This window comes from Motacilla alba, chromosome 3 (genome assembly GCF_015832195.1).
Source record: "Motacilla alba alba isolate MOTALB_02 chromosome 3, Motacilla_alba_V1.0_pri, whole genome shotgun sequence".
Taxonomy (NCBI): domain Eukaryota; kingdom Metazoa; phylum Chordata; class Aves; order Passeriformes; family Motacillidae; genus Motacilla; species Motacilla alba.
The window spans coordinates 48,776,419-48,802,496 of NC_052018.1; the positions used below are offsets into that span (position 1 = coordinate 48,776,419).

A 26,078-nucleotide genomic window follows, 5' to 3' on the forward strand; every position below is an offset into this window, starting at 1 on the left:
TCTGCTGCTTTGTAGTACTGGTGGCATCAATGACTTGAGGTGCAAAAGAAGACTGGAAGAGAGCAGAAAGAAAACAGCTGTTCACAAGCTTTGTGTTTGTGGCAGCCCAGCACTACTTGATGGCTCAAAGAATGCTTCACAATTCATCCAATATAACATTTCAGAGCTGCTTGCTACCACAAGTCATACTACAATTTCCCAGTCCTTATCTGGAACTGCACAACACCTAACATTTTGTTTTAATGAGAATTTATTAAAACAGTAGATGTTGCAGTGATCAGACTAGATTTCTATCCTACTGACAATTTTGTTCTCTGGAAAAAGCAAGGACCGCTTTCTGTAATTCTCTCCTGCCATCTCTCAGTCAGCATGCTGAAATGGAGCAAAGCAAAGACACGTCTGCCAGATGAATGATGCACAGAATGTTTTGCTCCATCCCCCACAAAATTACGCTGAGAATTAAAAGGAAATACGGATAGTGACCAGAAGGGTCCCACGACTGGCCCTGCGGCTGTCAGGAGGCAGCTGCGAAGCGCAGAGCGCCCGTCGCCCTCCGACAGAGGGGAGAACAAGGGGCGCCTACGCTGTCGCCTTCTGCGCTGAAAGGACGAGGGGACCCTGCGGCCGCCCTTGCCTCGGCCGCGGCGGGCCAGGAGCTGCTCCCTGACACCAGCCGGAGCCACCGCCGGCGGGAGTTAATCATTAAATCCCCGGCAGATCCGCTCCTGCCCCGCTCCCCCGAACCTCCTGGGCCTTCAGCCGTGCCCTGTCCCCTCCTGGCCAGACCGAGCACGGCGGCGGGAGGGGAAGCGGAGGCAGGGACGGAGACACCTCCCCGCCGCCGCCCGACAGCCGTCTGCGGGCCCGGTGCGAGGCGGAGCCCCTGGGCGGGCGGGCCGTCCCTGCCCTCAGGGGAGCCATGTCGCCTCCCTGGACGGCGCCGTAGGGCACTCCTGTCCCTCGCTGCCGCCCCCGCATCGCCTCTCCTCCCCTTCACGGCGGCGCTTGGCCGACACCGTCTCCGGCCGCGGTGCAGAGCCCCGGCCCACGCCTCAGCCGGCGCCCTCCGGACGTCGCGCCCGCCCCGTCCGCCCGCTCCCGTCCCCTCCCGCCGCCCATGGGCGCCGCCCGCGCCGCGCCGGGGCAGAGCCGGCGCCGCTGAGGAGCATGGCCAAGGGACCCGAGCAGGGGGACGCCTTCCTGCACCTCCCGGCCGCGCAGGCGGTGCCCTCCGGGGCGCGGGAGGAGCGCTACGCGGGGCTGCTGGGGCGAAGCTTGCTGCCCTGCGCCCGGGAGGCGCTGCCTGAGCCGCCGCTGTCCGCCGGCATCAAGGCAGGTAAAGGCGGGGAGCCGGCAGCGCGCCCCGCTCAGCCCGCGCCGCGGCAGGCAGCGGGAGCCGCTGCTCGGGCTCCGGCGGGGACGCGGCTGCCGGGCCCGTCCCTCAGCCCGCGGCGGGCAGGGCGGCAGGCGGGAGGGGCGGCTTGTTGCGGGACCGTAACGATGCCCTCGGGCCTCTCTTCTTGTCCCCCGCGGCGCTCAGAAACACGCTTCGGCAGCGAAACCCTCTCCTCGGAAGAAGAGGATGCGGATGCTCGCGACGGCGCCCTGACAGCCGCCGACCGAAGCCCGTCTTCGAAGAGGAGCATCACGCAGATCATGAAGGACAAGAAGAAGCAGACGCAGCTCACCCTGCAATGGTAGGGCTCCAGAGAGCCCCCGCTGCCCGCCCTGGGGGCTCCAGCACCGAGCCGGTGTGTCCGTCACACTCAGAGGGACCCTTCTCTAACAGCTGAGCCGGCGAGGAGGGCGACGTCTGTTTTAGAAAGAATTTGTCATTTTTGGGGTCTTTCGTTTTTTGGTTTTTGTTTTCTGTTTTTGTTTTGCGGGCTTCTTTTGGATGAGCCTCATCTACAAATAAGGACAGCCATCCCAAATTTCTGAGTTTTGAAATAATCAAAGGTTTGTCACATAATAGAAGTCTCAGTAGATTCTCACACTCTGTGGCTATCAATGAAATATATCATCAAAATGTAGAAATGAAACATTATATAAGAATTGCATTTGTGAATGGCTGTTTTAATTATCCTATAAGGTTGTGACAGTCAGATTTTCACTGTCTTATAATGTGTTTCTTTTACATTATGTTCTCCCACCCACTGAGACCCTAACTTTGGTTTATTTTATCTGGGGAAAAAAGTTAACCAAATAAGAGGTCCAATTCTGCAGACATTAATTGATAAATGTTTTTATTAAAATACACTTTAAATTAGGGAGGAGTTCTGTTGAATTAAATGGGAACTTAATTACAAAATGTAGACTGTCAATAGAGATTTTTTTCCTTCTAACTTAAAAATTAGACTAATCCAAATTATTCAGTTTCTTATTCTAGTTTATTTCTGAGTGTAAATAGTTAAGGATTTAAGTCTGGCAAGTCAGTGCAAAATTATTCAATATGCAGCTCTTACTACACAGTATTTTCTTACAAATTTATGTAATTTGAGAAACAAATTTATTGCACATCATCCCAGGAGTAGTGAACAATGTAAAATGATAAAGAAAAAAAACAACAGGACAGAGAAATACACAGCTCTTACCAAGGATTCTCTTCAAGTGAAAACAGTCAGGTTTTTGCTTCAGTTTTAAAAATTTTATTTTAATGACCATCACTCAGCACTTGTGTTCTGCAAACTGATAGGGAAGCTACATAGAAATTCACCTTCTTCAAAAACCACTGTTCTTTGTTTTTCCCACTGTGGTTTGAAGCATTTTCAGGTCCAGAGTGGAAATTAAAAAGCAAAGCAATGAAGAAAAGAGACATTAGCTCAGGTGTTGAGGATACAGTGGGACAGAAGATGCAAGTCCAGGTCCCTGGTCTTAAATCCTTTCAAAGGACTGACTTAAACCCTGGTCTTTCATAGTCTAGTTAGGACTCTTATTTTCAGATTAAGGCTGACTCTTAGGTGATGATAATTTAGTTATTTAAATAAAGCAAAAAAGTCCAGACATTGAAAAACACTCATTAAGAACAGGGATCTGGCTCCAGGTTTTCCATATTCTGCAACTAGCCTAAGCACCAAGTGTGGAGTCTGTCTGAAGTCCCTGTCATGTTCAGGAGAAACTCTTCTGTGTGCTCTGATGAAATTCTTCAGTAAAATTAAAAAAAGAAGAACAACCAAAAAAAAAGAGAGCAAAAACTGGGAAATGCAATCAGGAGAAATGGCATGTTGCTTCTTACTCTGGCAGTTTCTTTCTCTACACAGGCTGGAAGAAAACTACATTGTATGTGAAGGAGTTTGTTTGCCAAGATGCATCCTTTATGCACATTATTTAGACTTCTGCAGAAAAGAGAAGCTGGAACCTGCCTGTGCTGCAACTTTTGGAAAGGTAATAAGTAAATGTCTTAATAATGTGTTAGATCAGTTGTTTGGAAGAGTCACAGTTTAGTACACCTGTGTAAGAATTCTTCTGAAATTCACATGTTTTCTACTGCTAATGTACATGGAATCAGACTAACTATAACTACATTGTCTCCTATGAAGTCATTTCTCAACATCACCTTTAGGAGATTGAAGCTGAAATTCCCTTTGATTTATTGTTGTTTTTTACAAAAAAAAAAAAAAAAAAAGCATTCTCTCTGAGTGGTTCTTTTCTTTCCCTTTTTGTTCATGGCATTAATAAGTTCTTTCCACAAAACCAGATATGATATGGAGGACACTTATAATTATACTAAAGGCAGCGTAAGGTGAGATGTGACACAGGCAATACTACTAGAAGGGGAAAAGAAATTAATAACACAAAGAGCTTCCAAATGAAAAAATTGTTGATTCATTCTCTTTTCTACCCTTCTCTACAATTAATCCAGAAGTAATTTAATGTAAGAGAGATGTGAGCTCTCCAAATTAAATCCTGAGTATTTAGTGAAACAGGAGACCAAAAATGCTTCAAGGATCATCTTTTTAAGCACTACTGATCTATAATGGTTTATACATAGCAAAATGCATTAATTTAATTAAATAATGGATTTAAAATCTGGTTCATAAAATGTTAATTTCCTATTTTATTCCTCTTGAACTGGATATACAAAAAAAGTGAATGTCTAATTTTCATATACAGTTTCAGTATAAATGAGAAAGACAATAGGTTCCATTTAAACATAATTTTGACAGTGATCTGTCTATTAGATAGATCTATTAGATCTACCTCTATTACTGAATTAATTTTTCAGATCACACTTTCAAATAAAAAAATCAATTTTATTCTAGTTGTTTGTCTTAGAAAGCAGAATAGCTAGAGGGCAGAGTTTCCCCTTATTTTGTTTAAATCTCTGAAGCAAAAAATACAGTTGTACTTAAGGAACTTGAACATAATAAGATTCTGGTGAAGAAAACTAGATTTTAAAATGTAAAAGTGAAAACAGAAAGGGAAAACAGATGGGAAGGCTGGAGGTACACAGCAAGATGGACAAAGATGGAAGAAAGCCTACAGTGTGAAGCATGGCCTCATCGTTTATGTTGTGCCATAAGTATCAAAAATGTTAATTCGTTATCCACCTTAGACAATATATTTACGCTATGATTTTTCTGTAAACAGATTGCTAAGAAAGTTTGCCAGCATTAGAAATTAATGCAGTTATTTTCTCTTTAGACCATTCGCCAGAAATTCCCCCTCCTGACCACAAGGCGTCTTGGAACACGGGGCCATTCAAAGTAAGGCACAATTACATGTATATCTGCTCATAGAACACATTTTAGGAATCATCTGTATTTCCGTGTCTCCTTAATGTGTACTAATTGGCAGGGGAGTTTATTCAGATGGTACACTGCAAGTGATGACTTTCATGTACATGTTGAAACTGATACACAAGCATTTAAGTTTGAAAGCACTGCTGCATAATTTTTATAATTAAACTGATTAAGCTTCTAAATCTTGTCATTGCATTTATAGACCCATGCATATGTTGCAAATATACGTCAAATTACTAGATATAAAAATTGTTTATAATACATGTCTTTTTATAGCTTCCCATCTTTCTGTAAAGAGTGATTTTATTTCTCTTTTGCAAGCCTAACAACTTTCATTGTGTTCTCTCTCATGTAACAATATGGGTTCACCAATACGCCACCAGAAAAAGCATTGTTTTAAATTGAAATTAAGGTATACTTCTGTTCTTTGTTGTGGGCATTTTGTAAAACTCTGAGAAGTACATCGTCTATAGGGCAGTTGTTACATAAATAATGTATCCTATTAATTTGTATACTTGATCTGTAAAATGTTAGGTTGTAGAAATAGATCATAGACAATTCTATATTGCCTGGTGCTAAAATTTTTATTCGTTCTGGTTCTAGAATTATGCTTTTGGCCATGAATAATTTAGTGTAAAACTGTTGTGAAGAGTGGTAATACACATGTTTCCTCACATCCATTTTACTAATGAATAAGATAGAAAACCAGAATAATGATAGAAGTAGGAGAAACTCAAAACATTCTGTTTGTTTGGCAAAACTCTATTTTGAGCTACTTAGACTTGAAAGACAAAGTTATTCTTGTCTTTCAGTAGTTTGTAGGCAAAACTCAAAACAAAAGGAGACTGGAAAGAAAAAAGTCTCCAAGGCTCTTTTTCCTAAGTGCTTTACAATATACTAGAAATGTCTGAAAGATAAATTTTTTATTTTCATAGTTTTGGGGGGTTACCAAATGTTGTTATACTTGGTTTTCTTCCTGCCTTAGAAATACAAGAAATAGCTAGTTATTCCACCTCAGTTTTGCTGAAGAATAAGTGAGATGTCATTTGTGAATTTTAGGTTTTGTTGCAGAAAAAATGAAGGTAGGGAAGAATTTAAATTCCACATTTTTGCAAAGACATTCTATTTCTTGACCACATCTCAAGCATTTATTTTAAATAACCATTAATAAAAAATAAAATCCAAAGGAAATAAAGTCTTCATAGAACATTATTCATTTTTTTGATTTTTTTTATTGTGATTTTAACAGAGGATAGTTCTTGCATAGTGTCTCTCGCAGTCTTACAAATTTGTAATCCATTCACCTCTTTTAGAGGACAGTACACAGCCTGCAATGTATAGAGGAAAACTGGAACTGAAGTTCACTTTTTGTTTTTGTAGGTGACCTGTAGATGCTGAGTAGAGGTGTTTTGAGGAGACCAACTATTAGAAAGGTTATTTATTCGGGAAAAGAGGGATTTTGTGTATTGTCTGCTGTGGTGAACTTAAACTGTGATTGCAGGCATAAGATGATGCAGACATAGCTTTGCTGCTGGTGTTCTGTTTAAGATTTTAAGAGATCTGGCATTCACAATCTGTGCTGGAATATTTGACAACATGCTAATTCATCAATGCCGTGGTGAATTCTTAGTCAGGTACATAACCCAACATATTTGGTGAACTACTTAGTTACAATGAATGAGATAATGCAAGGGAGAAGTCTCCCACATGCTCATTATACACTTTTTCTGACATAACTGACAGATTGATAGACAGGATCCAGTGAGGATCAAAACTTCCAAATATATCCTGTGTCTGCATGATTTAAGCACAATAAATCAACCTTTATTAAGTAAATGAGTATGTTTCAAATATGTATATAGCTACAAAATTAATTGTATTGGAGCATGTGTCATTATAGTCTGCTTTTCTCAAAGACATTAAAAAATATTAATATAGAAAGAACTCATGCCCAGCATTTCTTTGGCCGATTCCATATCCCTATTGACCTTGTTGGTATTATGTGCCATATTTTCATATGGATTAACTGTTCTTGAACAATTTCCTCAAAGAAATGAGGCATCATCAGGTTTTGTTTGAACATCTGGCACTTGATTCTCTGTATTTTTTCATCAGTTTTCCTAGAAGCTTTTCCTATTCAATTCTGATTTCTGCTGAGATGCACTTACCTTGATCTTGCTGTGCTTAAAAGGACCTCACAAAAGGCCCAAATGACAATATTTCCAGTTCAGAGACTAAATATAGCAGCAAATAGTGATATAGAAGTGTCAGTATGAATCATAGAATTATAGAGGCATAGGATGATAGAATGGTTGGGGTTGGAAGGGACCTTAAAGATCATCTAGCGTAACCCCTGTGCTGTGGGCAGGGACACTTTCAACTCGGCCAGATTGCTCAAAACCCCATCCAATCTGGCCTTGAACACTTCCAGGGATGAGAGATCCGCAGCTGCTCTGAGCGACCTGTGCCAGCGCCTCAATACCCCCACTGGAAAGAATTCTTTCCTAATATCTAATCCAAATCTTTTCAAATCCAAATCTAATCCAAATCCAATCTTTTTCAGTTTAATGATGTCTGATAATCAATTTTTCTATCTGTGGTATTGTGGGCCACGTCCCCCCCAGTTACAGACTTGCTGAGGAGTAAATGAACTTCTGATTTCACCAGGTAGCAGTTAGTCACACAGGTGTTATTTACAGAAGTATTTCTGTTAAATTAATAATAAAATTAAGGGACTGTTCATCAGTTTCAATAAATTACTAGTTATTCTCTTTTTATGTTAGCATGGACTCTAAATGTTGCAAGCTTTTTCTGGGTCATTGGGACTAGTAGGAGAGTTGTTACTAGCAATTAAGTCATATTTTTTAAAGCACAGTAATGTAGTGACGTGATATTATTTCTGTCGCTGCCATCTGTATTACCATATAATGCTAGCAGGAGCAGTATTAGCACTCACTATTCCTAGCAGTGATGTTTTATATGGCAATATTGCTCTGGAGTACTGATCATTGTCCAGGACTCCAGGTGCTGCAAAAGCATAAAAAGGAAGACAACTCTTCTCCAATAGAATAATTGTTCTTAAATTTAGAGATAAGTTATCGCCCTGGGAAAAAAGTCCCTTCCTGGATACTGCAAGCATGCAGTTTATTGGTAGAGCCTGGCTGTGATCAGAAGAAAGCAAAGAAAAGAATTGCCTTTTTCCATCATCTTCAAGGTGATGGAAATTGGTTTTCTCCCACTCTGAAACAAGCTCTTTCTGACATCTTCATGAGCATAAATTGGATTTGAGGAAAAGCTCCTGCACTGGCCTATGGAATACAGTTGCTGTTGTAAGGCATGAGATACACAAATGTTAGTTCTTCCTCTGTTCCCAAGCAGCATTTGTCATCTCTAGTTCAGGGCAAAGGATAAACTTAAAACTGAGTCTGCTCTAGTTCAGGGCAAAGGATAAACTTAAAACTGAGTCTGATGATCCCTAGAATTCAAGCCAGAATCTCTGTTTCTCTGTGTTTACATCCAACAACCCATTTGTGCAAAAGTGTCAGCACTGAAACTCATTTAAGCATTTGGCCAAGAAGGTCCAGCACATTGGGCACAATTTTGTTAACAAAATATGTTAGTCTCTCATGCCCATGCTAATCAGTCTACGTAGCTGAAAGTAAGGGAAATTTTCTGTTTTTACTCTGCTGAGGGAAAGAAGATGCAGCACCATAAATATTGCAAGCTGCTCTCTTAGATTAGTGTTTCATAAGCAACAGTCCTCTGTTCTGAAGCCACATTTATGCATTGGTAATTTTGAACATACCGTGGTCAGCGCTAGAACTCAGCAGTCAGTCTCTTTCTCAGTACACAAATCACCTGAAGCAGCTATTCGGGAAAACGTGCAAACTTCTCAGTCCATATACACGGGAAGACTGTTTGAGCTCAAGTTACAATTTAATTTCTTTGTAGACTTTGATCAATGATGAATCTTAGCTTTTATCCATCATGTCTGAAAACTATTATCTTATTTATTAGGAGTGATTTAGTGGGTTAATAAAACTGATATGGCAGCTGGCCCTGTGATAAGAAGTTATTGCAAGTCCCTGAACAGCTTAAGCCTATCATTTCCTTATCAGCTATCATTTGTGTCAGTGTATGCTAAAATCAGAGCTACAAGTTGTGTAGGAACATATGTTACAGCAAACCACTGAAATTAAAAGAGAAAAATAGTTCAGCTTGTTTTAGAAGATGTTTTTTTTTCAAAAATTTGGAGTAAATTCCTTGTAGTAACTGATTACATTTTGTTAATTACACAATAGAAATAGTAAATAGTAAAATACAAATATCCTCAACATACAGATAAAAATATGCACATAAAGAGATGGAAGGCATTTGAAGATGTAGGTTAAAGATGTTGTCAATGTGTCTGGTATGGGTATACTACTCTCAGCAGGGAGCCCAAAATAAGCTAATGGCTTGCAAGAAAACAATAATCTTCATACCCTATTACTCTGTGGAGGATACCAGACAGAGCTTGAAAAGTAAAATGATATTATTTTTAATAGTTTCTCTGTTGTGAATGGAAAGCTCTGTTTTTTAGCAGTGAAAATTCAACTGCACATTAGGGAGGAAAAACAGAATGATACTTGCTGTGCCTTTAATACACACAGAATATGTACTGAAAATATCTATTCTCTACATAACAAGATGTCTCAGTGAAAAATTCTGAGGACATTCCAGCTGGAACAAGTATATTGCCTACCACTGGATACTTGAGAATCTAAATCATGCAACAGCTCCTGTTCCTTGCCCAAATATATTAATATTGAATTACATGTGGAATAATCTAGATATTGAATCATAACTTTGTAAAGAAGCAATGATTTTCCTTGCCTCTGGCCCACTCCAGCCTCAACTAGAGGGAATGCCAAATTTATGATGAAAGTGTAAGTCTTTATCAGGATTTGAAAAATGGCATGTGATTGAAGCTGGGAGATTTAAACTGTTGGTATGAGACGTGGGCAGCTGCTTGCTTACATGGCCAATGACAAATGGCCAGATAACATTGTTAAAGAAGCAGTCACAACTCTAGTCTGTTTTTCGTCCTTTTCAATGGACATCGTTTGCCATGTAAAGAGTAAGTAAATTCTGTCATTTCAAAGAATCCATACCTGTATATTTCCAGTACCTCTTGTGTCACAGTAAGGAAACAGGGGAGACACTTTTAGCTTTCCTAGTGGTTGACATGTGCCAAAGGGATCTAGCAGTGTTATGTAGACTCACCAGTTTCAGGAAAGCAGTAAAAGCAATGGTGCCACGTTCTGTCACGCTTCTTGGCTGTAAAATCCTGAATGCACACAACAGACTGTCCAGAAACAGAAAAATTATTTCAGCTGAGATTGTCACTGCTATCTAGGCTAGGCAAACGTATCATCCTAATGAACATTTTCTATGGCATAATTTGTATCTAATGCCTTTAACCTTTGTAAATATAAAGCACGTGAGGGTTTTGTTCTTACCTGTGACAGTTCCATACAAGAACAAACAAAACACTGTGTTGTTTTTTTTTTCATGGTCATCACCAGGAACAGCAGAGATAAAATCAGATTAACAGTTTTGTTGATGTGTTTTATGAACTATTTGCTGGGGCTTTGTGTCTTAAGAATGCATTTATTCAAGCTTTTGGGGAGTTAGAGTGAAATCAGTGCAATGTGTTGCAAAGTTTGAAACAGCTCAATTAAACCAGCTGCCATGGTACTTTCAAGCTAATTTTAGTAAAAAGCAAATTAGCCTTTCTATTGTATCCATAACATTCTTAGACAAATTTGGTTTAACACAATTTTTAAATCTATTGAGTGGAATTTATAAGACAGGGCCTATCAACTTTGATAGATGGATTCAAGCAAACTTTGCTATGACCGGTAAGGAGAGACCTGCCCCCAGCTTGCTCTCCTGCCCTTCTCTCAGAGGTCACTTATTTTGTAGCAAAATCAGTGGAAAGCAGTAGGTAGCTACTACACAGCCAGTTTTCTTAGCACCATCCCAACCTTTTTTGCGTCTTTGGTTAAGGTGCTCGGTGTGAACGCTGCAAAGCCTGAGCAATAGGCATATTTCCTTTTTCAGTCTCTATTTGGGAGCAGTGATCTCCAGGTGAGCAGCAAGGAGACAAATGTGGATGAGAAGTGCCTAAATGGCTTAATAATTTAGAGTTAGTCAGCCTACAACCTGACAGAAGAATGAATGAATGACATCATTATTAGTCATAGGTGACTGAACAGTAAGTTATAAGGTGCACTGGCAAGCTATTTTCAACTGAGAAAGGCTCTGAGGGGCTGGAAATGTAACGGTGGCAAGTGAGATAAAATGAACCTGATAGATCAAACCCAGCACCCTTTCAAATGAATGATGTAAAGTGAAACAGAAGGCATATTAGGGAGAAGAGATGTAACAGGTTTCTGGGTTTCCTGTTCTAGCTACATTCTTCTAGTAAGAGAGAAAATATTTTAATCTTAACAGTTGAATTTGGATCAAATCATGACAATACACTTTTCGATGAGACTAGATTTTGTTCTGTGTCTGTGAAAAGAATATTAGACCCTGTTTAGAAAAGTTTTCAGAAAGCATCCAAAATCAGTCTGACAGCTTCCTTTACTTTCAGTTTGGCAGCTTGGTTTACTTGATGTGTCACTCATAAATGCTCCTCTTTTTTTTTTTTTTCTTTTTTTTTTCCCTGCAGATATCATTACTATGGAATTGGCATTAAAGAAAGCAGTGCATATTACCACTCTGTGTATTCTGGAAAGGGCTTAACCAGGTAAAATAACTTCTGAGACTTAATCAGTGGAGGTCTAACTATAGTCTTCCCCTATGAAGGTAAATGTAGGACTCAAATTTTTGTTTCTACCAGAACTAGAATTGCTGGTTATCTCAGTGTTTAAAAGGTTGATCTCAATATTTTGATAGAGTCTTCCAGTTTGACCCTGCCACAGTCAGTGTGGAGCTGTCAACTTTTAACAGCAGAACATTTGTTCAAGTATGTATGAGAGAGCAAAATCCCATTTCCAGAACAGTTGTCTAATTTTGTTTGCCTGTGTGTCACCCTGTGAGTTCTTTCCCCAGGACAGCTTTCCATTATGAAACGTCTGGAGAATGGTGTGAAGCTGGCACCTGTGGGGCAGGAGGGAGGGGTCAGTGTAGATTAATATTTACAGGTCCTTTGACTGGCTAATATCAGTTTAAACCTAACCCAGGAAGCTCTAATTATATTTATTTAAGGGACAGCTAGCAGGATCAATACGTTACGATAGCTGCCTGTTGGGTTTGCCAAAGATTAATAGTTCGTAAAACAAATGTCTCTGTTCACATATGGCTTGAATGACGGCTTTCATTGTCTGAGGCAGTATACCTGGATAAGTGGGACTCTGAGAAAGGAAAGGAATAAATGAGTTTATAATCACACATAGAAAATTCGACTGGTGGCAGATTTAGGTCACATCCAAAGAGACCTTTTCCAAGCAATAGGACAAGTGTACAAATTGAGGGTAATGCTACCAATGATGCTTAAAAAGGGAGGGTTCTCTCCACAGCAGTACTTAGGGTGAAATAGATTAGAATGTTCTATTTATTTGTCTGATCTGTATCCAGAGCTGTGGAGGTGTTGCTGGTACACAGTGTATTTTTCTTTCATAATACAGAATTATCTTGAACAAATTGTTCATTTTTTTTGACTAAAAGACAGTTATTTTCATTCAAAAGGATATAATAATTCTTACTCCTCAACTTGATTTCAGGCAGGTACAATGTAGTAGCAATGAGTGCAAAGAAAGTGGAGGTTCTGCAAAATTCCTCAATGCTGGATTTCTGAAGGTATACACACACATGAAGATGGCATAGATACTCTCTAAGATTTTCAGGACTACTCACTAGATTCACTAATTATGAACCTTTTATTTGTGTTAGGACCTGTATGAGATGTTGAATTTTCAGGGTCCAGCAGTTCAACTGCGTCCATATCTGAATTAAAGCAGAAGCTCAGATGCTCATTTTTCACAGTCTGGCCCATCACGGTAGCTGGGTTTTTCTGTGTGAAGAGAATGGTGCAGTTGCTTGGGGTTAAGAACAAGCTTCTGGATAATGAAAGAATCAGGCCGTGTAGGGATTCAAAACTCCCAATTCCTGGCTGCTGCATATAGTGATCCATAAATCTGTCCTTTACGTCTCTTCTAGTCCTTAAGGCTCTGGAAGAGCAGTGCTAGCAGATGCTGCCTCTCATTTTTGCTGCACATGCAGGTACATTTTGCTGAACATGTGGAAATCCAGAGTCCAAAACAAATACATCTAGCCTTGAAGTTAATTAGATCCACATTGTAATCAGCTGAGTGATGCCTTCATTTATACTTAACTCTCAACACGCAAGGGAACTGTCTAGGTAACATATACTGGATTATCATGTGGTGGGAGCTGTCAGGCACCTGTGCCAAGCCTGGGCAGGAGGAATTCCACAACTGCTCAACCTCTGGATTTCTGAGAGCATCTCAGAGAGCAGGAAACAGCCAGGGAGCATCTCAACAGCAGGAAATAATGATATTGCCTCTAATAATTATGAGACTTCATATTGCCCACAGTATCTTATCAGTTGGCAGCTAGTGGTACAGGAAATAACAATAATCAAACAACATTTATCATTATACTGATCCATTAGAATCGCTATTATTGCACATTCTCTACTTTAATAGTTATAATTTAAAATGTTCTTTCTGGTTTCTGCACTGAAGGGCTGTCTGATAGTCGAATTACTTCATTGGGAATCTCTGAATTGGACTCCTAATAGGACATTCATTATACAGCAACATATTTTTGCCAGTTAAGGAATCTTTTATAACAGAAATGTATTTCATTGCATCAAAATAGTACTGTAGTGAAAAAGAATGGGAAATCACTATGATTTCTTAATTTTTCCAAGAAATGTAAATTATATATATTTTAACTTAGTCAGCTCTATTAAAAACTGCATGTATTTCCTTATAAAAACATTATGGACTTGCACCTATGCTACCCTTTTGCTGTTTGTGAAGTGGCAAAGATCCAAACAAAAGAGTGAAACTGGATTTTATACTTCAGTGTTTAGTCAGTAGTCTTAATCTGCATGTTTTATAAGACATCAGTAGGTTTCCTGTTATCCCCAGGCATTTGAAAATCAGTGGAAGAAGTTAAGAAAAAAAAACCATTAAAAAACCCATAGAAACCTTTAATTACATTTGGAAAAATGTGCTAATTTTTCTAGTAGATCATACATCTATATAACCTCTACAAATGTTCTGCCTAGGAAAAAATAATCAAATGTGTTTACTTTCACAGGTTCTCTGGAAGCAAGTTAAAGAATGAGGTAAGTGCTGTAATCTGTTTCCTTTTACTTCTGTTATAACACAAGTATTGTGTGACCTGTGGTTTCCTCCACATTTTTTCTTTGAAAATTGCAACATTATTTTTCATTAAATTTTAGACTGCATAACCTTTTTTTTTAACAAAGCTGAGTACTTGTTCCTCTAAATATTCAAAGAAAAATAAGTTTGCAAAACACCTTTTAGGGCTCCCATTGCAATCCAGTTACCCATAACTGTATTTAAGCAAAGGATCAAGCTCTAGCTTTATTTTTTTTACATGTTACTTTTGCAGGAGGGCTTTTTTAGAATCTCATAGGTCTGACTGGAAGCTGAAAATATTTTTTTTTTAAAAATTAAACTGAAATTTGCGCCTCCTAGTCAGTATTGCTTTCTATTTTTTGCTTTTCATAACATTTTGTTCTGATGTCTTTTTGCTGCTTTTGCTTGCTGGACGGGACAAATAACAGCTTTGAGTAACTTCTTCTCAGCCTTATAGCCTTCCACTGTACTTGATCTGATTTTAATATCTTTAGAGTAAAATAAATCATAAAGTCTTGTAAATGGTATATTTCCAGTTGCTATTGGAAATATCCCTTCTGATGAGCCCTAGAAAGGGATCTGGTTTGTTAGTTTTTGTTCTCCAGCCCCCCTCAAGTAGTCTGCATTTTTATTACTGTATACTATGGTCTAGTCACTGTCATTCTGGTCATACTAATAGTAGAAAATTATGGATTATTGTGCATTAAAGGTTAAGGGTTGCTCACAGTATTTTTATTTGGTACCGAGTTCAACTGGCATAGAATATCCCATATCCATATTATTATTTCCTGAACCTGCAAAAGGACATAGGGACATCTCTGCTACCTTGCCACAAAGAAATGCCTCTAATGTGCAGTATGTGTTGAAATATGACTGGAGGTGTTTGGGATACTGCTAATTGGCATGGGCCAAAAGAATGCCAGAGGCCATTCTGAGTGATACTCTTCCAGTATTGCCTGGGAATGTTTCCTGACACCATTTAATTTACTAGACTAAGTATACCTTCTGTGATCAACTGATACACAGCAAGCCTTTCACCTTTTAAATTTCCAGATAAGCAACTCCTAGCTGATAGCAGACATTTTTATTTTTCTCTGAGAGTGTAGTTTTGCTCTATTGATTTTCATCCCCCTTATTACCATTATCTCAAAGCCATCCATGGCTTTCTACATGACCTCTTGGTCTTTCTCTGTTGATGATTTCATTAGCTCATGTCAACCAGTTTGATCTATGAAGTGTTCAGTCAGATCAGCCCCAAGTCTGATCTTTGGGAATTTTCACTGCAATCCCTTTTCAACCCAGTAGTTTCCTTGTCAACAGAACTTGTTAGCATTTCAGCCAGAGTCAGTTTCTTAAGTATTTTTACATTCTTTTACTAATCCCCACTCTCACCAGCATAACTGATCATTTCCCATGGTGACACCATGTCAAGTATTTTAGTGAGGTTCGGATGGATTAGATCTGTTGCCTTTTCCCTGTTCAGATAATTAGCTATCTTATCAAAAAAAGATAGTGCTGTGCTGTGGGATATCCTCAACATATTCATGAACACTGCTGAAGCACTCATTCGTTCAGAGTTTTGGGATGGAATGTATCCGGTTTCTTTGGCATAAATGAATACATGTTTTCTTCCGTCTCTGATGTGGCATTCCCAGTCTGCCTTGAAATTTACAGTCCCACAAATTTGTCTTGTTTCTGACCCAAAGTTCCTCTGTTCTCCCAGAAAAACATGTTCACAGATAAGTCAGTGGAAATAAATGAGAAAGGGCACATCATTGCGAGTTCTTTATTGTCTGGCTCAGTATTGTCTGAAATTATTCAGGCAGGTCTTAAGAGAAAAAAAGTATTTTGTGATCAAAACTGAATTATAATAATCTCAGTGTACTGAAATTTTGGCATTATATTTTCATTAGTGTGAACAGGCGATAGATACGTCCTTTTTCATTTGCTTGAAAGAACATGCAATTAGGTATTCCAAAAAGATTTACAGTGATTGCATAAGGTGTAATTCTCAGTAGGAACATAAAGACATTGAAAAGATGTTAAAGCACTGATTGTCTAAATATACTGAGTAAATGGCATTTGAATGAACACTTATTGAGTGCCAGGGACACTGTTTACTTCTGGTATGTTTTATCACATTTTCTAGTATTCTTTCTGTAGGGGGAGATATCAGCAAATTCTTTTATCTAAACCAGTTAGTGCACCATTAGAGTCTGCATGGTTAATTAGGCAGATAATATTACTGTCATTATCTTAATGTTAAATGGCCATTAGAAACAGATGGCATTAAATTGAAAGGGCAAGTGGCAGCAGGTTAAAATATTAAGCCTAGAACTGAGGCACAGTCATATAAGTCCATTAGCAAGGTAAAAAACAATGCAGACTATCTTCTCTTAACCTCCCACCACAATCATTGCCTTTTTTTAAATTAAAAAATCCCTTTTAATCAGAGCTTTTAATATATTTCATGGGTAATTGCATAATAAAATCATTAGAATTACTCCTGTTTAAAAAAATACCCTCCTTATTGCCTAATAGGCAATTATAACACTATAGAAATATTGACATGAAGAAATACTAATGTTTCTAAATTTCTGCAATTTCTTTTACTTAGAGCTCTATATGTATTTGAATAGTAGATAGCACCGGAAAAATTAGTTAACATTATGTATGCTTTTGTTTTTTTGCTGTGTGCTTTGTCAGACATATCACCTTATAAAAATAGGGCTGTATTTATGTTGCATAACTCAGTTACAGGTATGGTTTTATGAATTTAGTATTTGAGAGAATTTTACTTGAATCTGGCCTCCAATTTATAAGTCAACATTTACAGAGAAATAGTCTCATTGGCACACTTTTACACTGTGTATTGCACTATATACCTACCATTCCCACTTCAGTGAAATCTACCTGTAGGTAAAGGGGCAGGAAAAGGTCACTTCAAGTTCCATTCAAATGCCTTATGCAAGATCATAAATCTCATGCATTTGTACAGAAGGAGTCTGCACAGAAGTAGTAAGATTTTCCACAGGAATACACAGAAGGCCAGCTTGTGGCTCTGCACACTGACTTTACATAAGGACTGGTTAGGCTAAAATAGAATGAAGGGTTTAAGCCAAATGGTCTTTAGATTTGAATGCAGTCCTATGAGAATAACTGCAGTTCAGCCAGTGAGGGCAGAACTATAACACAGATTGTATTTCTTCTCTTGAGGATGAGGGTTTCACCTTAATCAGAGCACTTGAGACCTTAAGAGTGTTCTGTGGTGTTTAGATATAGACACATATTTAATAACCTTCCTGAGCTAGGGTGCAGATCTGGATAAGCATCAATATTTTTGAAGGATTATCTGAATGCAAGTATTGTGGAACCTTGAGAGACTCATGAAACAATATTCAAGTTTAGCATGAATTTTTGGTTTCAGATGTAACAGTATTAGCTATTTCAATGTTCCTGTTTTTTCCCTTCTGTTTCAGGGTGGTTTTACTCGTAAATATTCTCTGAGTTCCAAAACTGGAACACTCCTCCCAGAGTTTCCAAGTGCTCAACATCTTTTGCTTCAAGGGTGCATTTCTAAAGACAAGGTAAAAAGTGAGCTCCTTCTCTTCAGTCTAAGAGATCAAAAATTTGCCACAGAATGTTTCTTCATATCTTAACCTTTGAGGTATTGACATGAAAGAGCCAGAAATGTCCATAATCAAACAGAGGTGACTGATTTATAGAGGGGGCAAACCTTTACTAACACCGATTAACCGGCTTTCCAATGGCAAGGTGGTTGAATTATTTACCTATTAACTGACCCAGTATTTTACAAACTGATGGTATGTAAGACAGGGAGAGCAAAACAAACAAATAACTGAGAGTTGTATTCTTTACAAATGCCTTTGGATTTAAGGTAAATTTTGTTCTGATTAGAACAGAACAAATAATTCACTAAAAATAGTTAGATGAATTTTACTGTCTTTCATTGATTATTTGAAAAACAGCTGAAAATCTGAACATATTTGGGTTTTTCTAAAATTACTTAAATCATTCCTCAGATCAATACTTGGTATTACTTACCCTAAGGATAACTATTCAGTTGGAAATACCTCTCGTGTTTTATGTCTTTGACTTCTTTTTTACTGTGTGTTAGATCTGTGTAGTTTCTTGTCCTCTTACAAGCTGCTACATTGTGCTAGAAGTCCTTTGACAGACATTTTGAACTTTTCAATTTAGTCTTCAGTGACAATGATAATGGTGACTGGTTTGAGACATGTTGTTTTGTGAGCCCCTCCTCCTGTGCTTGTTCTGAGAAAGTTGTGAAGCCTAGGATTCCTCTGGGGAGAAGCTAAACAAAAGGATTTCCATCTTAGCTGGAGCTCTTACCATTCATAAAGAAAGCCCAAGAACTGGTATACTTAGCTGTGTGCACCACCTGCTGCTACAGTCTCCATCAGTGAAGTGACATCTCTCATATAGACTTCAAATTCTCATGAAATTTAAATCTGACAAATGTTTGAGGTTCCTTGGAGACCCAACACAGCAGTATAAACAAACTGATTTTTACTGCTTCAAAAATGGAGAAAAACTGGCAATTCATTCTCTCTTCATTTTAGGCTCAGCAGCATTGTGCATGACTGTCTGGGGGCAGATTGACCAAGTTATGAGGAGACTGTGGGAAAGATGAATTTCTGTGTATCCTGCATTCTCTTTCCTTGCTGCTCTTTTCTCATTTCTTGTTTTCTTATTTCTTGTTTTCTTTTCATACTGCCTTTTCCTCCTTCAGCTTATCTGACCATAGGTTATTGAAACTAAGATATTTAGGTACTCTGTTGAAGACAGCCTACACATGAAGTTTGACTCCTGCATTAAAACTCTTAAGGAGTTGCTTGCAACTCAGATGTCTGGAGAGCCCATAAATACAGCAGTCTGCACCAAAATAGATGGGTAATTCCTGCATTTAATATTTCTGGAGAGAACTTACCCAACCTTTATACTTCCATCAACTCCTTTCAAAAACAATTCTTTAAAATCTTCTTGGGTCTCACACTTTGCTATTGCTTTTCAAAGATACATAGTTAAAGAAGCAGCTCTGAAATTCAGAAAGGTCTGTTTCAAAGGAATCTGCATCCTGAACCTATTGCAATAAGATGGCACCAGGTTCATTCAAAATCTGATAGTAGTTTGCTGGAGAAGTTCTTAAACTGTAACAAACCCTCTGTGACTCAGGACCATAAGAATGATCTTGCTAGCCCTTTTCCTTCCTTGACTGAGTTTGCATATTTCTTGTCTTATAATTTGCTACAAATTTTAAAAATTACTATGTGTTTGTTTTTTGTTTTTTGTTTCTTTTTTTAAATGAGGGAACACTCCTTGCAGATAAAGTAGCCTGATGAGATGAAAGGGAGTTCTGCTTTTAAAAGTTGAGTTCGTGTGAGGCAGTGATTAAACTTTGACCAAATGACTGGCAGCTATTTTCTCATTTGTCCAACTAGATGATGTTTCAGAACACTCATAGACGCCTATAGTAGCCTAATGATTAACTTGCACTGCTCTTTGGGATTAATCTTAGCTTCAGAAAGGTGAATTTACTTTACCGTCTGACTGACTAATCTACCTATTGCCTTACTTTATTATCCACATTTTCACAGTATACACAGAATCAGATGCTCCATGTCTGACCACAGCATCAGTGCTTGACTTAAATAATGGCTTAAATAATGCTTGAATAATAATGGCATAAAGCTGTTGATAAAACTAGAGATGAGTGATGTCCTCATCACTTCTGGATGTACAGGCTGTCTATTTGTAAATATGCATTGCAATACAGTTTATATTGTGTGTTTAAATACTAGCTACACAAAGCAGAAACGTAGATCACTGTAGCAGTAAAGGAAAGATTTAAGAAACTCTGTTTAATATTTATTTTCCAAAACAGGTAGATACTCTTATCATGATGTACAAAACACACTGTCAGTGTGTCCTTGACAATGCAATTAATGGGAACTTTGAAGAGGTAAGGTTGCTTGAACGCACATTCTTGGTACATTTTCGTGGGAAGCCTAGAAAGCATGATTTATGTATGTGAATCTGGTTCCTATTCCTTTAGATCCAGCATTTCCTATTACATTTTTGGCAAGGAATGCCTGACCATCTTCTTCCTCTGCTTGAAAATCCCATCATCATTGACATTTTTTGTGTCTGTGACTCAATACTGTATAAGGTAAGTATACTGTATAAGCTGCATGAATAATCTCACCCACAGCACAGCTTCTGCATCTGTTAAAGGATAGAATGACAGGATGACATGACTGCTTTCTGCTGTAAATCAGCAAGGAAATCACTGAAATTAAGAAATAAAATGGGCACCTATAAGAGCTGAACTCCAGTCTCAGCTCAGCTGAACACCTGGTGTGTGACCACGGGCAGCACAGCAACAGTGAAACTTTGACATACTTGCTTGAATGTAGCTAAAAGAAATGCTCATGTGCTCACTGACAAGGCTGACTAAGGTAATCCTGGATGAAAACTGAAGCCTTGTTTTCACTGAAAAGATTATTGCAATTTCTACCAGAAAAGAGAGTCTGTGGCACATCCATAGGGTGATTCTGCTTGCCAGTCTGCTGCTCACAGGTTATGTCAGGCCATGGTTTCATGCTACCAAGCTGGAACAATACTGGGTTAAGACATTCTTGCCCCTCCTGCCAGCTGCCTTTCATTTCTGTTCCCTTGCTGCTAGATGTACCAGCAAAACTGCTGCACTCTAAACTGCTCTGGGTTTAAAAAAAGTTCAAGGAATACTTGTTTTGCAGAGCTTTTGTACCGTATGAGTTCTTTGATCTAACTCATGGCATGACCACATAAAAAGTTGAAACTAAGTGACTCTTAGGAGTGTTGCAAGGTCAGGAGTAAGTTATAGAGTGCTGGGGGAAAAAAAATTATTTATGCCACCAAAGGTTCCTGAGTTTTTCATTTGGAAAGTCATATCAGATGATTATTGAGTAGATGCAAAGTACTTTAAGTTTCTTTGATAGGACATGCTGTTGAAATAGGAAAGGATTCTTATATAAGTGTCTCTCTAACAGATTTCATATCACATATTGATGAGAAGAAATAACTATTGGTTTAGTAGTAAACACCAACCAATCAAGGAAAAAGACTTGAGGCTTTTTAGTTCTGATGCCTTATTGTAATGTCTTTTTTTACTGTACAAAAATATGGGGAGAAGATCCAGAAAAGATGAAAATACATATTTCTTAGAATCATGAAAAGCTATAAAGAAAGAAGTGTTTTAGTTAGCATAGTAAAGCAAAGGTAATTAGCATCAAGAATCATAATTACTACCCAGGAGATGGGTCATTAAGGCTCATTTACTTGTAGAGGTTATAATGTACCTTGAGTTTATGAGGTTTTTCCTGCTCTAAATGTGTTGTCTCAATAGATCCAATATTAACTTTTTTTATGATAGATTTAATGTGACAGAAGAAGAAATACTAGAGGAGCATTAAATTATAAATTGAACAAGGCCGAATTTCTCAGAAGTTCATAAATTTGCTATTGTCCCTCTTCTTTGTCTCTCACTATTTCTTATCTATAATCATGTTAGATTCTTGACATCTGACAGAAGAAAGAAGGAATTACATTGGACTGTTATCAAACTATTTACATTAACAGAGAAAGGAGATTTCTGGAATATTGTCCAACAATTTTGTCCTCCACGGTAATTCTCCCGAGGGAGCATGCCAGATGGCAGTTTTTTGCCAAAACTGTTCTGCACCACACTTAGCTGCAGGGAACTCTATGGCTAAATTCTGAATACCTGCAGTGCCATGTCCAGTTTGGTAGAAAGAAGAGTCAACAGCCCTCAAGGACTTGGGAGATGCTTGAGTATCTGCTTTACAGAGATGTGGTGATGTTAGAAAAGACAAAGTGTTTAAGATCTAACTTCTGCTGGTTTTCCTTCTTTAAGACATGGGGGATAGCGTGTCTTGTTTTTTTCTCATTTTAGTGCTATGAAGATACACAATAAGTATATAAATGTCTCATAAGTTCCTGTCTAATAGTGATTGGAAAAATCCAAGCATATAAATATCTGGACAGTAGGTTGAATGGCTTTATTCTGTGTAAATTTTCTGTGATCTAAGTAGACAAGACAGACATGAATGAATGAAGGAATGAGTGAATGAATAAATGGCCAGTGGAAGCATGATGTCATTTTCTGTTAACTTTTTGAAGGTTCTTACAGATGTACTCATCCCTGCAACAATGCAAGAAATGCCAGAAAGGTAGGCATTTGAAAATAATCACGGTACATTCTGATTTTTAGGCATATTCCAGATGAATACCAGTAATTCTATATTCTAGAGAAATTTTCTCACAGTATTTATGCTCATTTTTATAACAGTAGAGTATGTATGGCAAAATAGTGTCAGCTCTGAGGGCAGCTGTAGAACAGCCTTAAAATATTAGATAGCATTTTAGTGTCCCAGCTGGCCCACAGTTTTTCCCAGAGGAGGTGTGTATCAATATGTAGTCAATATATAGATCAGTGATTGATCATTTCATGTTTCTTTTGGTAACACCTGAGGAGGAATTTCCAAATCTTCAGAAGTCTGTTAGATTGAAACCCAGTTATTTAAACTAATGGCAGACAATTTTTATTGGTGATTCTCTAAATCACTTTTTGTTTCCCCTATAGTTTACTGGCAGATATAAGAAGTTTTGCAAAAAACTGGGAACAGTGGGTTGCTTCTTCTTTAGAAAATCTACCAGAAAGCCTGATAGATAAGAAATTGCCTATTGCACGAAGATTTGTTTCCTCCCTGAAACGACAGACATCATTCCTGCACCTAGCACAGGTAAATGGACTAAGATTATATATTCAAAAATGTTGTAGTCATTGTACATTTCTGGCTATGAGATACAATGCATTATTTTTTCAAGGTTGACCTTCAGCCATGGAAGGCTTAAATCTTGTAGTTTTAACCATGAAATTAGAAAGTGACCATAAATAGATCTGACCAGAACTTCAAACTTTAGCACCAGAAAAGAGAGCAAAGACCATGGTTATAATGAACTGCCATCACAGGAACTATTTTCATTAAATCCATCAAGTGGAATATATGTGCATTTTGTTTGGTACCAAATTAGGAAATAGCGGATGATCCTTGCCTAGCAAAGATTTGCTGCCTTGTTCATGTTGTTCTATTTCCATTTGAGTTTTGAGTGGGAAGAAGTGGGAGTGACAGGTAGTTGAAGACTCCAAGGCTATGTTGTCAGGGTACAGGTATCTGCAGTTAGGAGTCACCTCCATGTGATGGTTTTGTAGATTATCCAAAAAGATGCAATGCCTTTCGAGGAACTTCCTTCCATGGTAGCATCTTGGACTTTGAGGTGGTAGTCCTTATGAATAACTGTAGGCAGTTTTCTCTTTGATAAATAGAAAAGCAGTGATAATAATCTTGTGATCTTGTGAGGATAATCTGATAGGAAGGCACATTAGAAGAGCATCAGAGTCTAATGAAAGGGAAACATCTCATCTGATCTGTGATAAACTCAGCCATGACAATAAAATTAAACATAATAAGATTCTTCTCTGAGCAGTTTTTTGGGTGTTCCCCAGGTGGAGGCCTGTAATGGTTTTGTCTGGGATAGAGTTAATTTTGTTCATCATAGTATGGGTCTATATTTTGGATTTGTACTGGAAACTATTGATAATTCAGGGCTAATTTAGCAGTGTTTACACACAGCCAAGGTCTTTTCTGCTTCTTACACCACACTGCCAGCAAGTAAGTTGCAAGTAAGCAAGTAAGTTGGAGCTGTACAAAAATTTAGCAGGGGGCATAGCTGGGACAGTTGGCCCCAGCTGATCACAGGTATATTCCTTACCACAAATCAACAATAAAACTGGGGGAAAGTTTGGCAGAGGACCAGTGCTCAGGGACCTGGCTGGGCATTGGTCAATTGGTGGTGAGAAATTGTTTTAATTGTTGTTTTTTGGTATTTCTTTTAAACTTTTAAATTATTATTGTTGTTGTTATTTTTATTATTGCTTTAAAAAAATATCAAACTGTTTTTAACCTAACCAACAAGTTTTCTTACTTCTACTCCTATAATTCTCTTTCCTGTCCCTTGGCAGGGTAGGGAGTGAGTGAGTGAGTGGCTGTGTGGTACTTAGCTGCCAGATGGGGTAAAACCACAAAAGGGTCTCAGCATTTTACCTTGCTTTCTCTTGCAGATTGCTCGGCCAGCTCTTTTTGATCAGCACGTGGTGAATTCCATGGTGTCGGATATTGAGAAAGTTGATTTGAATAGTATTGGTTCTCAGGCCCTCCTTGCAGTTTCAGGGAGTACAGACTCTGATGGGGAAGTTTACAGTGAATGTAAGTCCATGGTGATATATTTTTACATTTAAAAGTACATTCTTTCATTCCATGCCACATCAGTCTACTTGGACTGACTGAGACAGGGCACTCATAGACTCTGGTTTCTCTAATCTAGTTCACCATAAGCTTCAGTAGGTCAAGAAAACCAATTGTCCTACAAGAATAGAAGCTTGTGCTGGAAAGTTATCCCAGCTAGATGACTTTAAATGGTTGCTGAAAAATTCGTTTACATGTCAGTTGCAAACCTCTTTTGAAACTTGGCCCTATCCTATATGGAGGTATTGAACAGATCAGTTCTTGAAAGCTTTGTCTGAAATTCCATTTCATTATGGCCTAATGTAATGGATATTTGAGCTACTTTACTTTTTTTTTAAATTAATCATATTTTCTTCTGAAAGTTGAGCTTTAAAAATATGTGTAATTTTCTATTTAGTGTAGCAGCTATTTTCATACACAGAATAAGAAGTATAAATTTTGAGGTAGTTAATTTTCATATATATTGTTGAAAAATAGATACAGTAATTTCCTCTGTTAAAAGAGAACTTTGTCATAGGAGTCATGTTGACCAGAGTTTCAAGAGCTGAAAGGAATAGCAATGTGTTGTCCTGTAACTATTATTACTTTGATTATGAAAGTTTGTTCTCTTTAATGATTCACAATCCTCTTCACATTTTCATTTGAGTTGCCCCTTTCCTACTTTTTTGTGTGGTTGTTTTTTTATTTTATTCATTGTCTTCTTTCACATTGGTTTAAAAAGAAAAGAAGAAGAGAAATAGCTGGTCCCTCATGCACTTTTTTTGAAAATGGGAATTGAGGAAAATAACTTTATATCCTATTGTGAGAAACTTGTAAAATATGAAGGAAGTATAAGACACTGCAAATCTGACATATTACAGAGAAAGCTTTATTAGCAAAAGCAGTACTAGAAAGGATTGCAAGATTGAATCTACAAAGGAATGGAAAATACAATAATCTTCTTTTGCTTTTATTTTCTTATAAAACTTCATTGTCTTACAACCTGTATCATTGTAATGCTTATGTAATTAAAATGCAAGTGTGTGATGGATGTGTGTGTGTGCTTACTTTGCTGGGGAATTACTTATTTCTTTACTGCTCTAATTCTTTGATTTTCCTTTCCATGCTACAATATTGTCATATGGCTGGTGAGTGGCTTTTTCTCATGTTCAGAATAGAGTGCGATGATATGTTCTCCTTTTTACATGGTAGATGACTCTATTACAGTGTTCCAAGAACTGAAGGACCTCCTAAAGAAGAATGCCACTGTGGAATCATTTATTGAATGGTTGGATACTGTGGTTGAGCAAAGGGTTATCAAGGTACCTTTTAAATGTTCTGCCTGACTCCAGACCAAATCCTACTCCCCTAACTCCTTATGCAGTCCCACTGATTTTCTACAAGGAATTTTCATCTCTGCTCCTATCTCCTTTACTGTGACAGGGAAGTTTGTAATTTGGTGTCAAAGATTCCAGTGATATTAGTCCCAGTTAATCATGCTGAGCAGTCTTACGTGTGTGACAAACTAAAGTATTGTAGCTAAGACA

General features: G+C 38.2%; 1 protein-coding gene across 1 annotated transcript in view; it reads left to right on the forward strand.

The window, feature by feature from the left end:
• The first annotated feature begins 799 nt into the window (after nucleotides 1-799).
• Nucleotides 800-26,078, forward strand: part of RFX6 (regulatory factor X6) — a 35,227-nt gene continuing 9,948 nt past the window's right edge. The window contains exons 1-13 of the mRNA XM_038134103.1: nucleotides 800-1,336; nucleotides 1,541-1,697; nucleotides 3,261-3,384; nucleotides 4,645-4,706; nucleotides 11,461-11,538; nucleotides 14,082-14,109; nucleotides 17,626-17,733; nucleotides 20,070-20,147; nucleotides 20,241-20,354; nucleotides 22,367-22,416; nucleotides 22,830-22,989; nucleotides 24,369-24,513; nucleotides 25,744-25,853. Coding sequence (XP_037990031.1) covers nucleotides 1,168-1,336; nucleotides 1,541-1,697; nucleotides 3,261-3,384; nucleotides 4,645-4,706; nucleotides 11,461-11,538; nucleotides 14,082-14,109; nucleotides 17,626-17,733; nucleotides 20,070-20,147; nucleotides 20,241-20,354; nucleotides 22,367-22,416; nucleotides 22,830-22,989; nucleotides 24,369-24,513; nucleotides 25,744-25,853 — 1,383 coding nt within the window. The 5' untranslated portion in view covers nucleotides 800-1,167. The remainder of the gene's footprint in view (nucleotides 1,337-1,540; nucleotides 1,698-3,260; nucleotides 3,385-4,644; nucleotides 4,707-11,460; nucleotides 11,539-14,081; nucleotides 14,110-17,625; nucleotides 17,734-20,069; nucleotides 20,148-20,240; nucleotides 20,355-22,366; nucleotides 22,417-22,829; nucleotides 22,990-24,368; nucleotides 24,514-25,743; nucleotides 25,854-26,078) is intronic.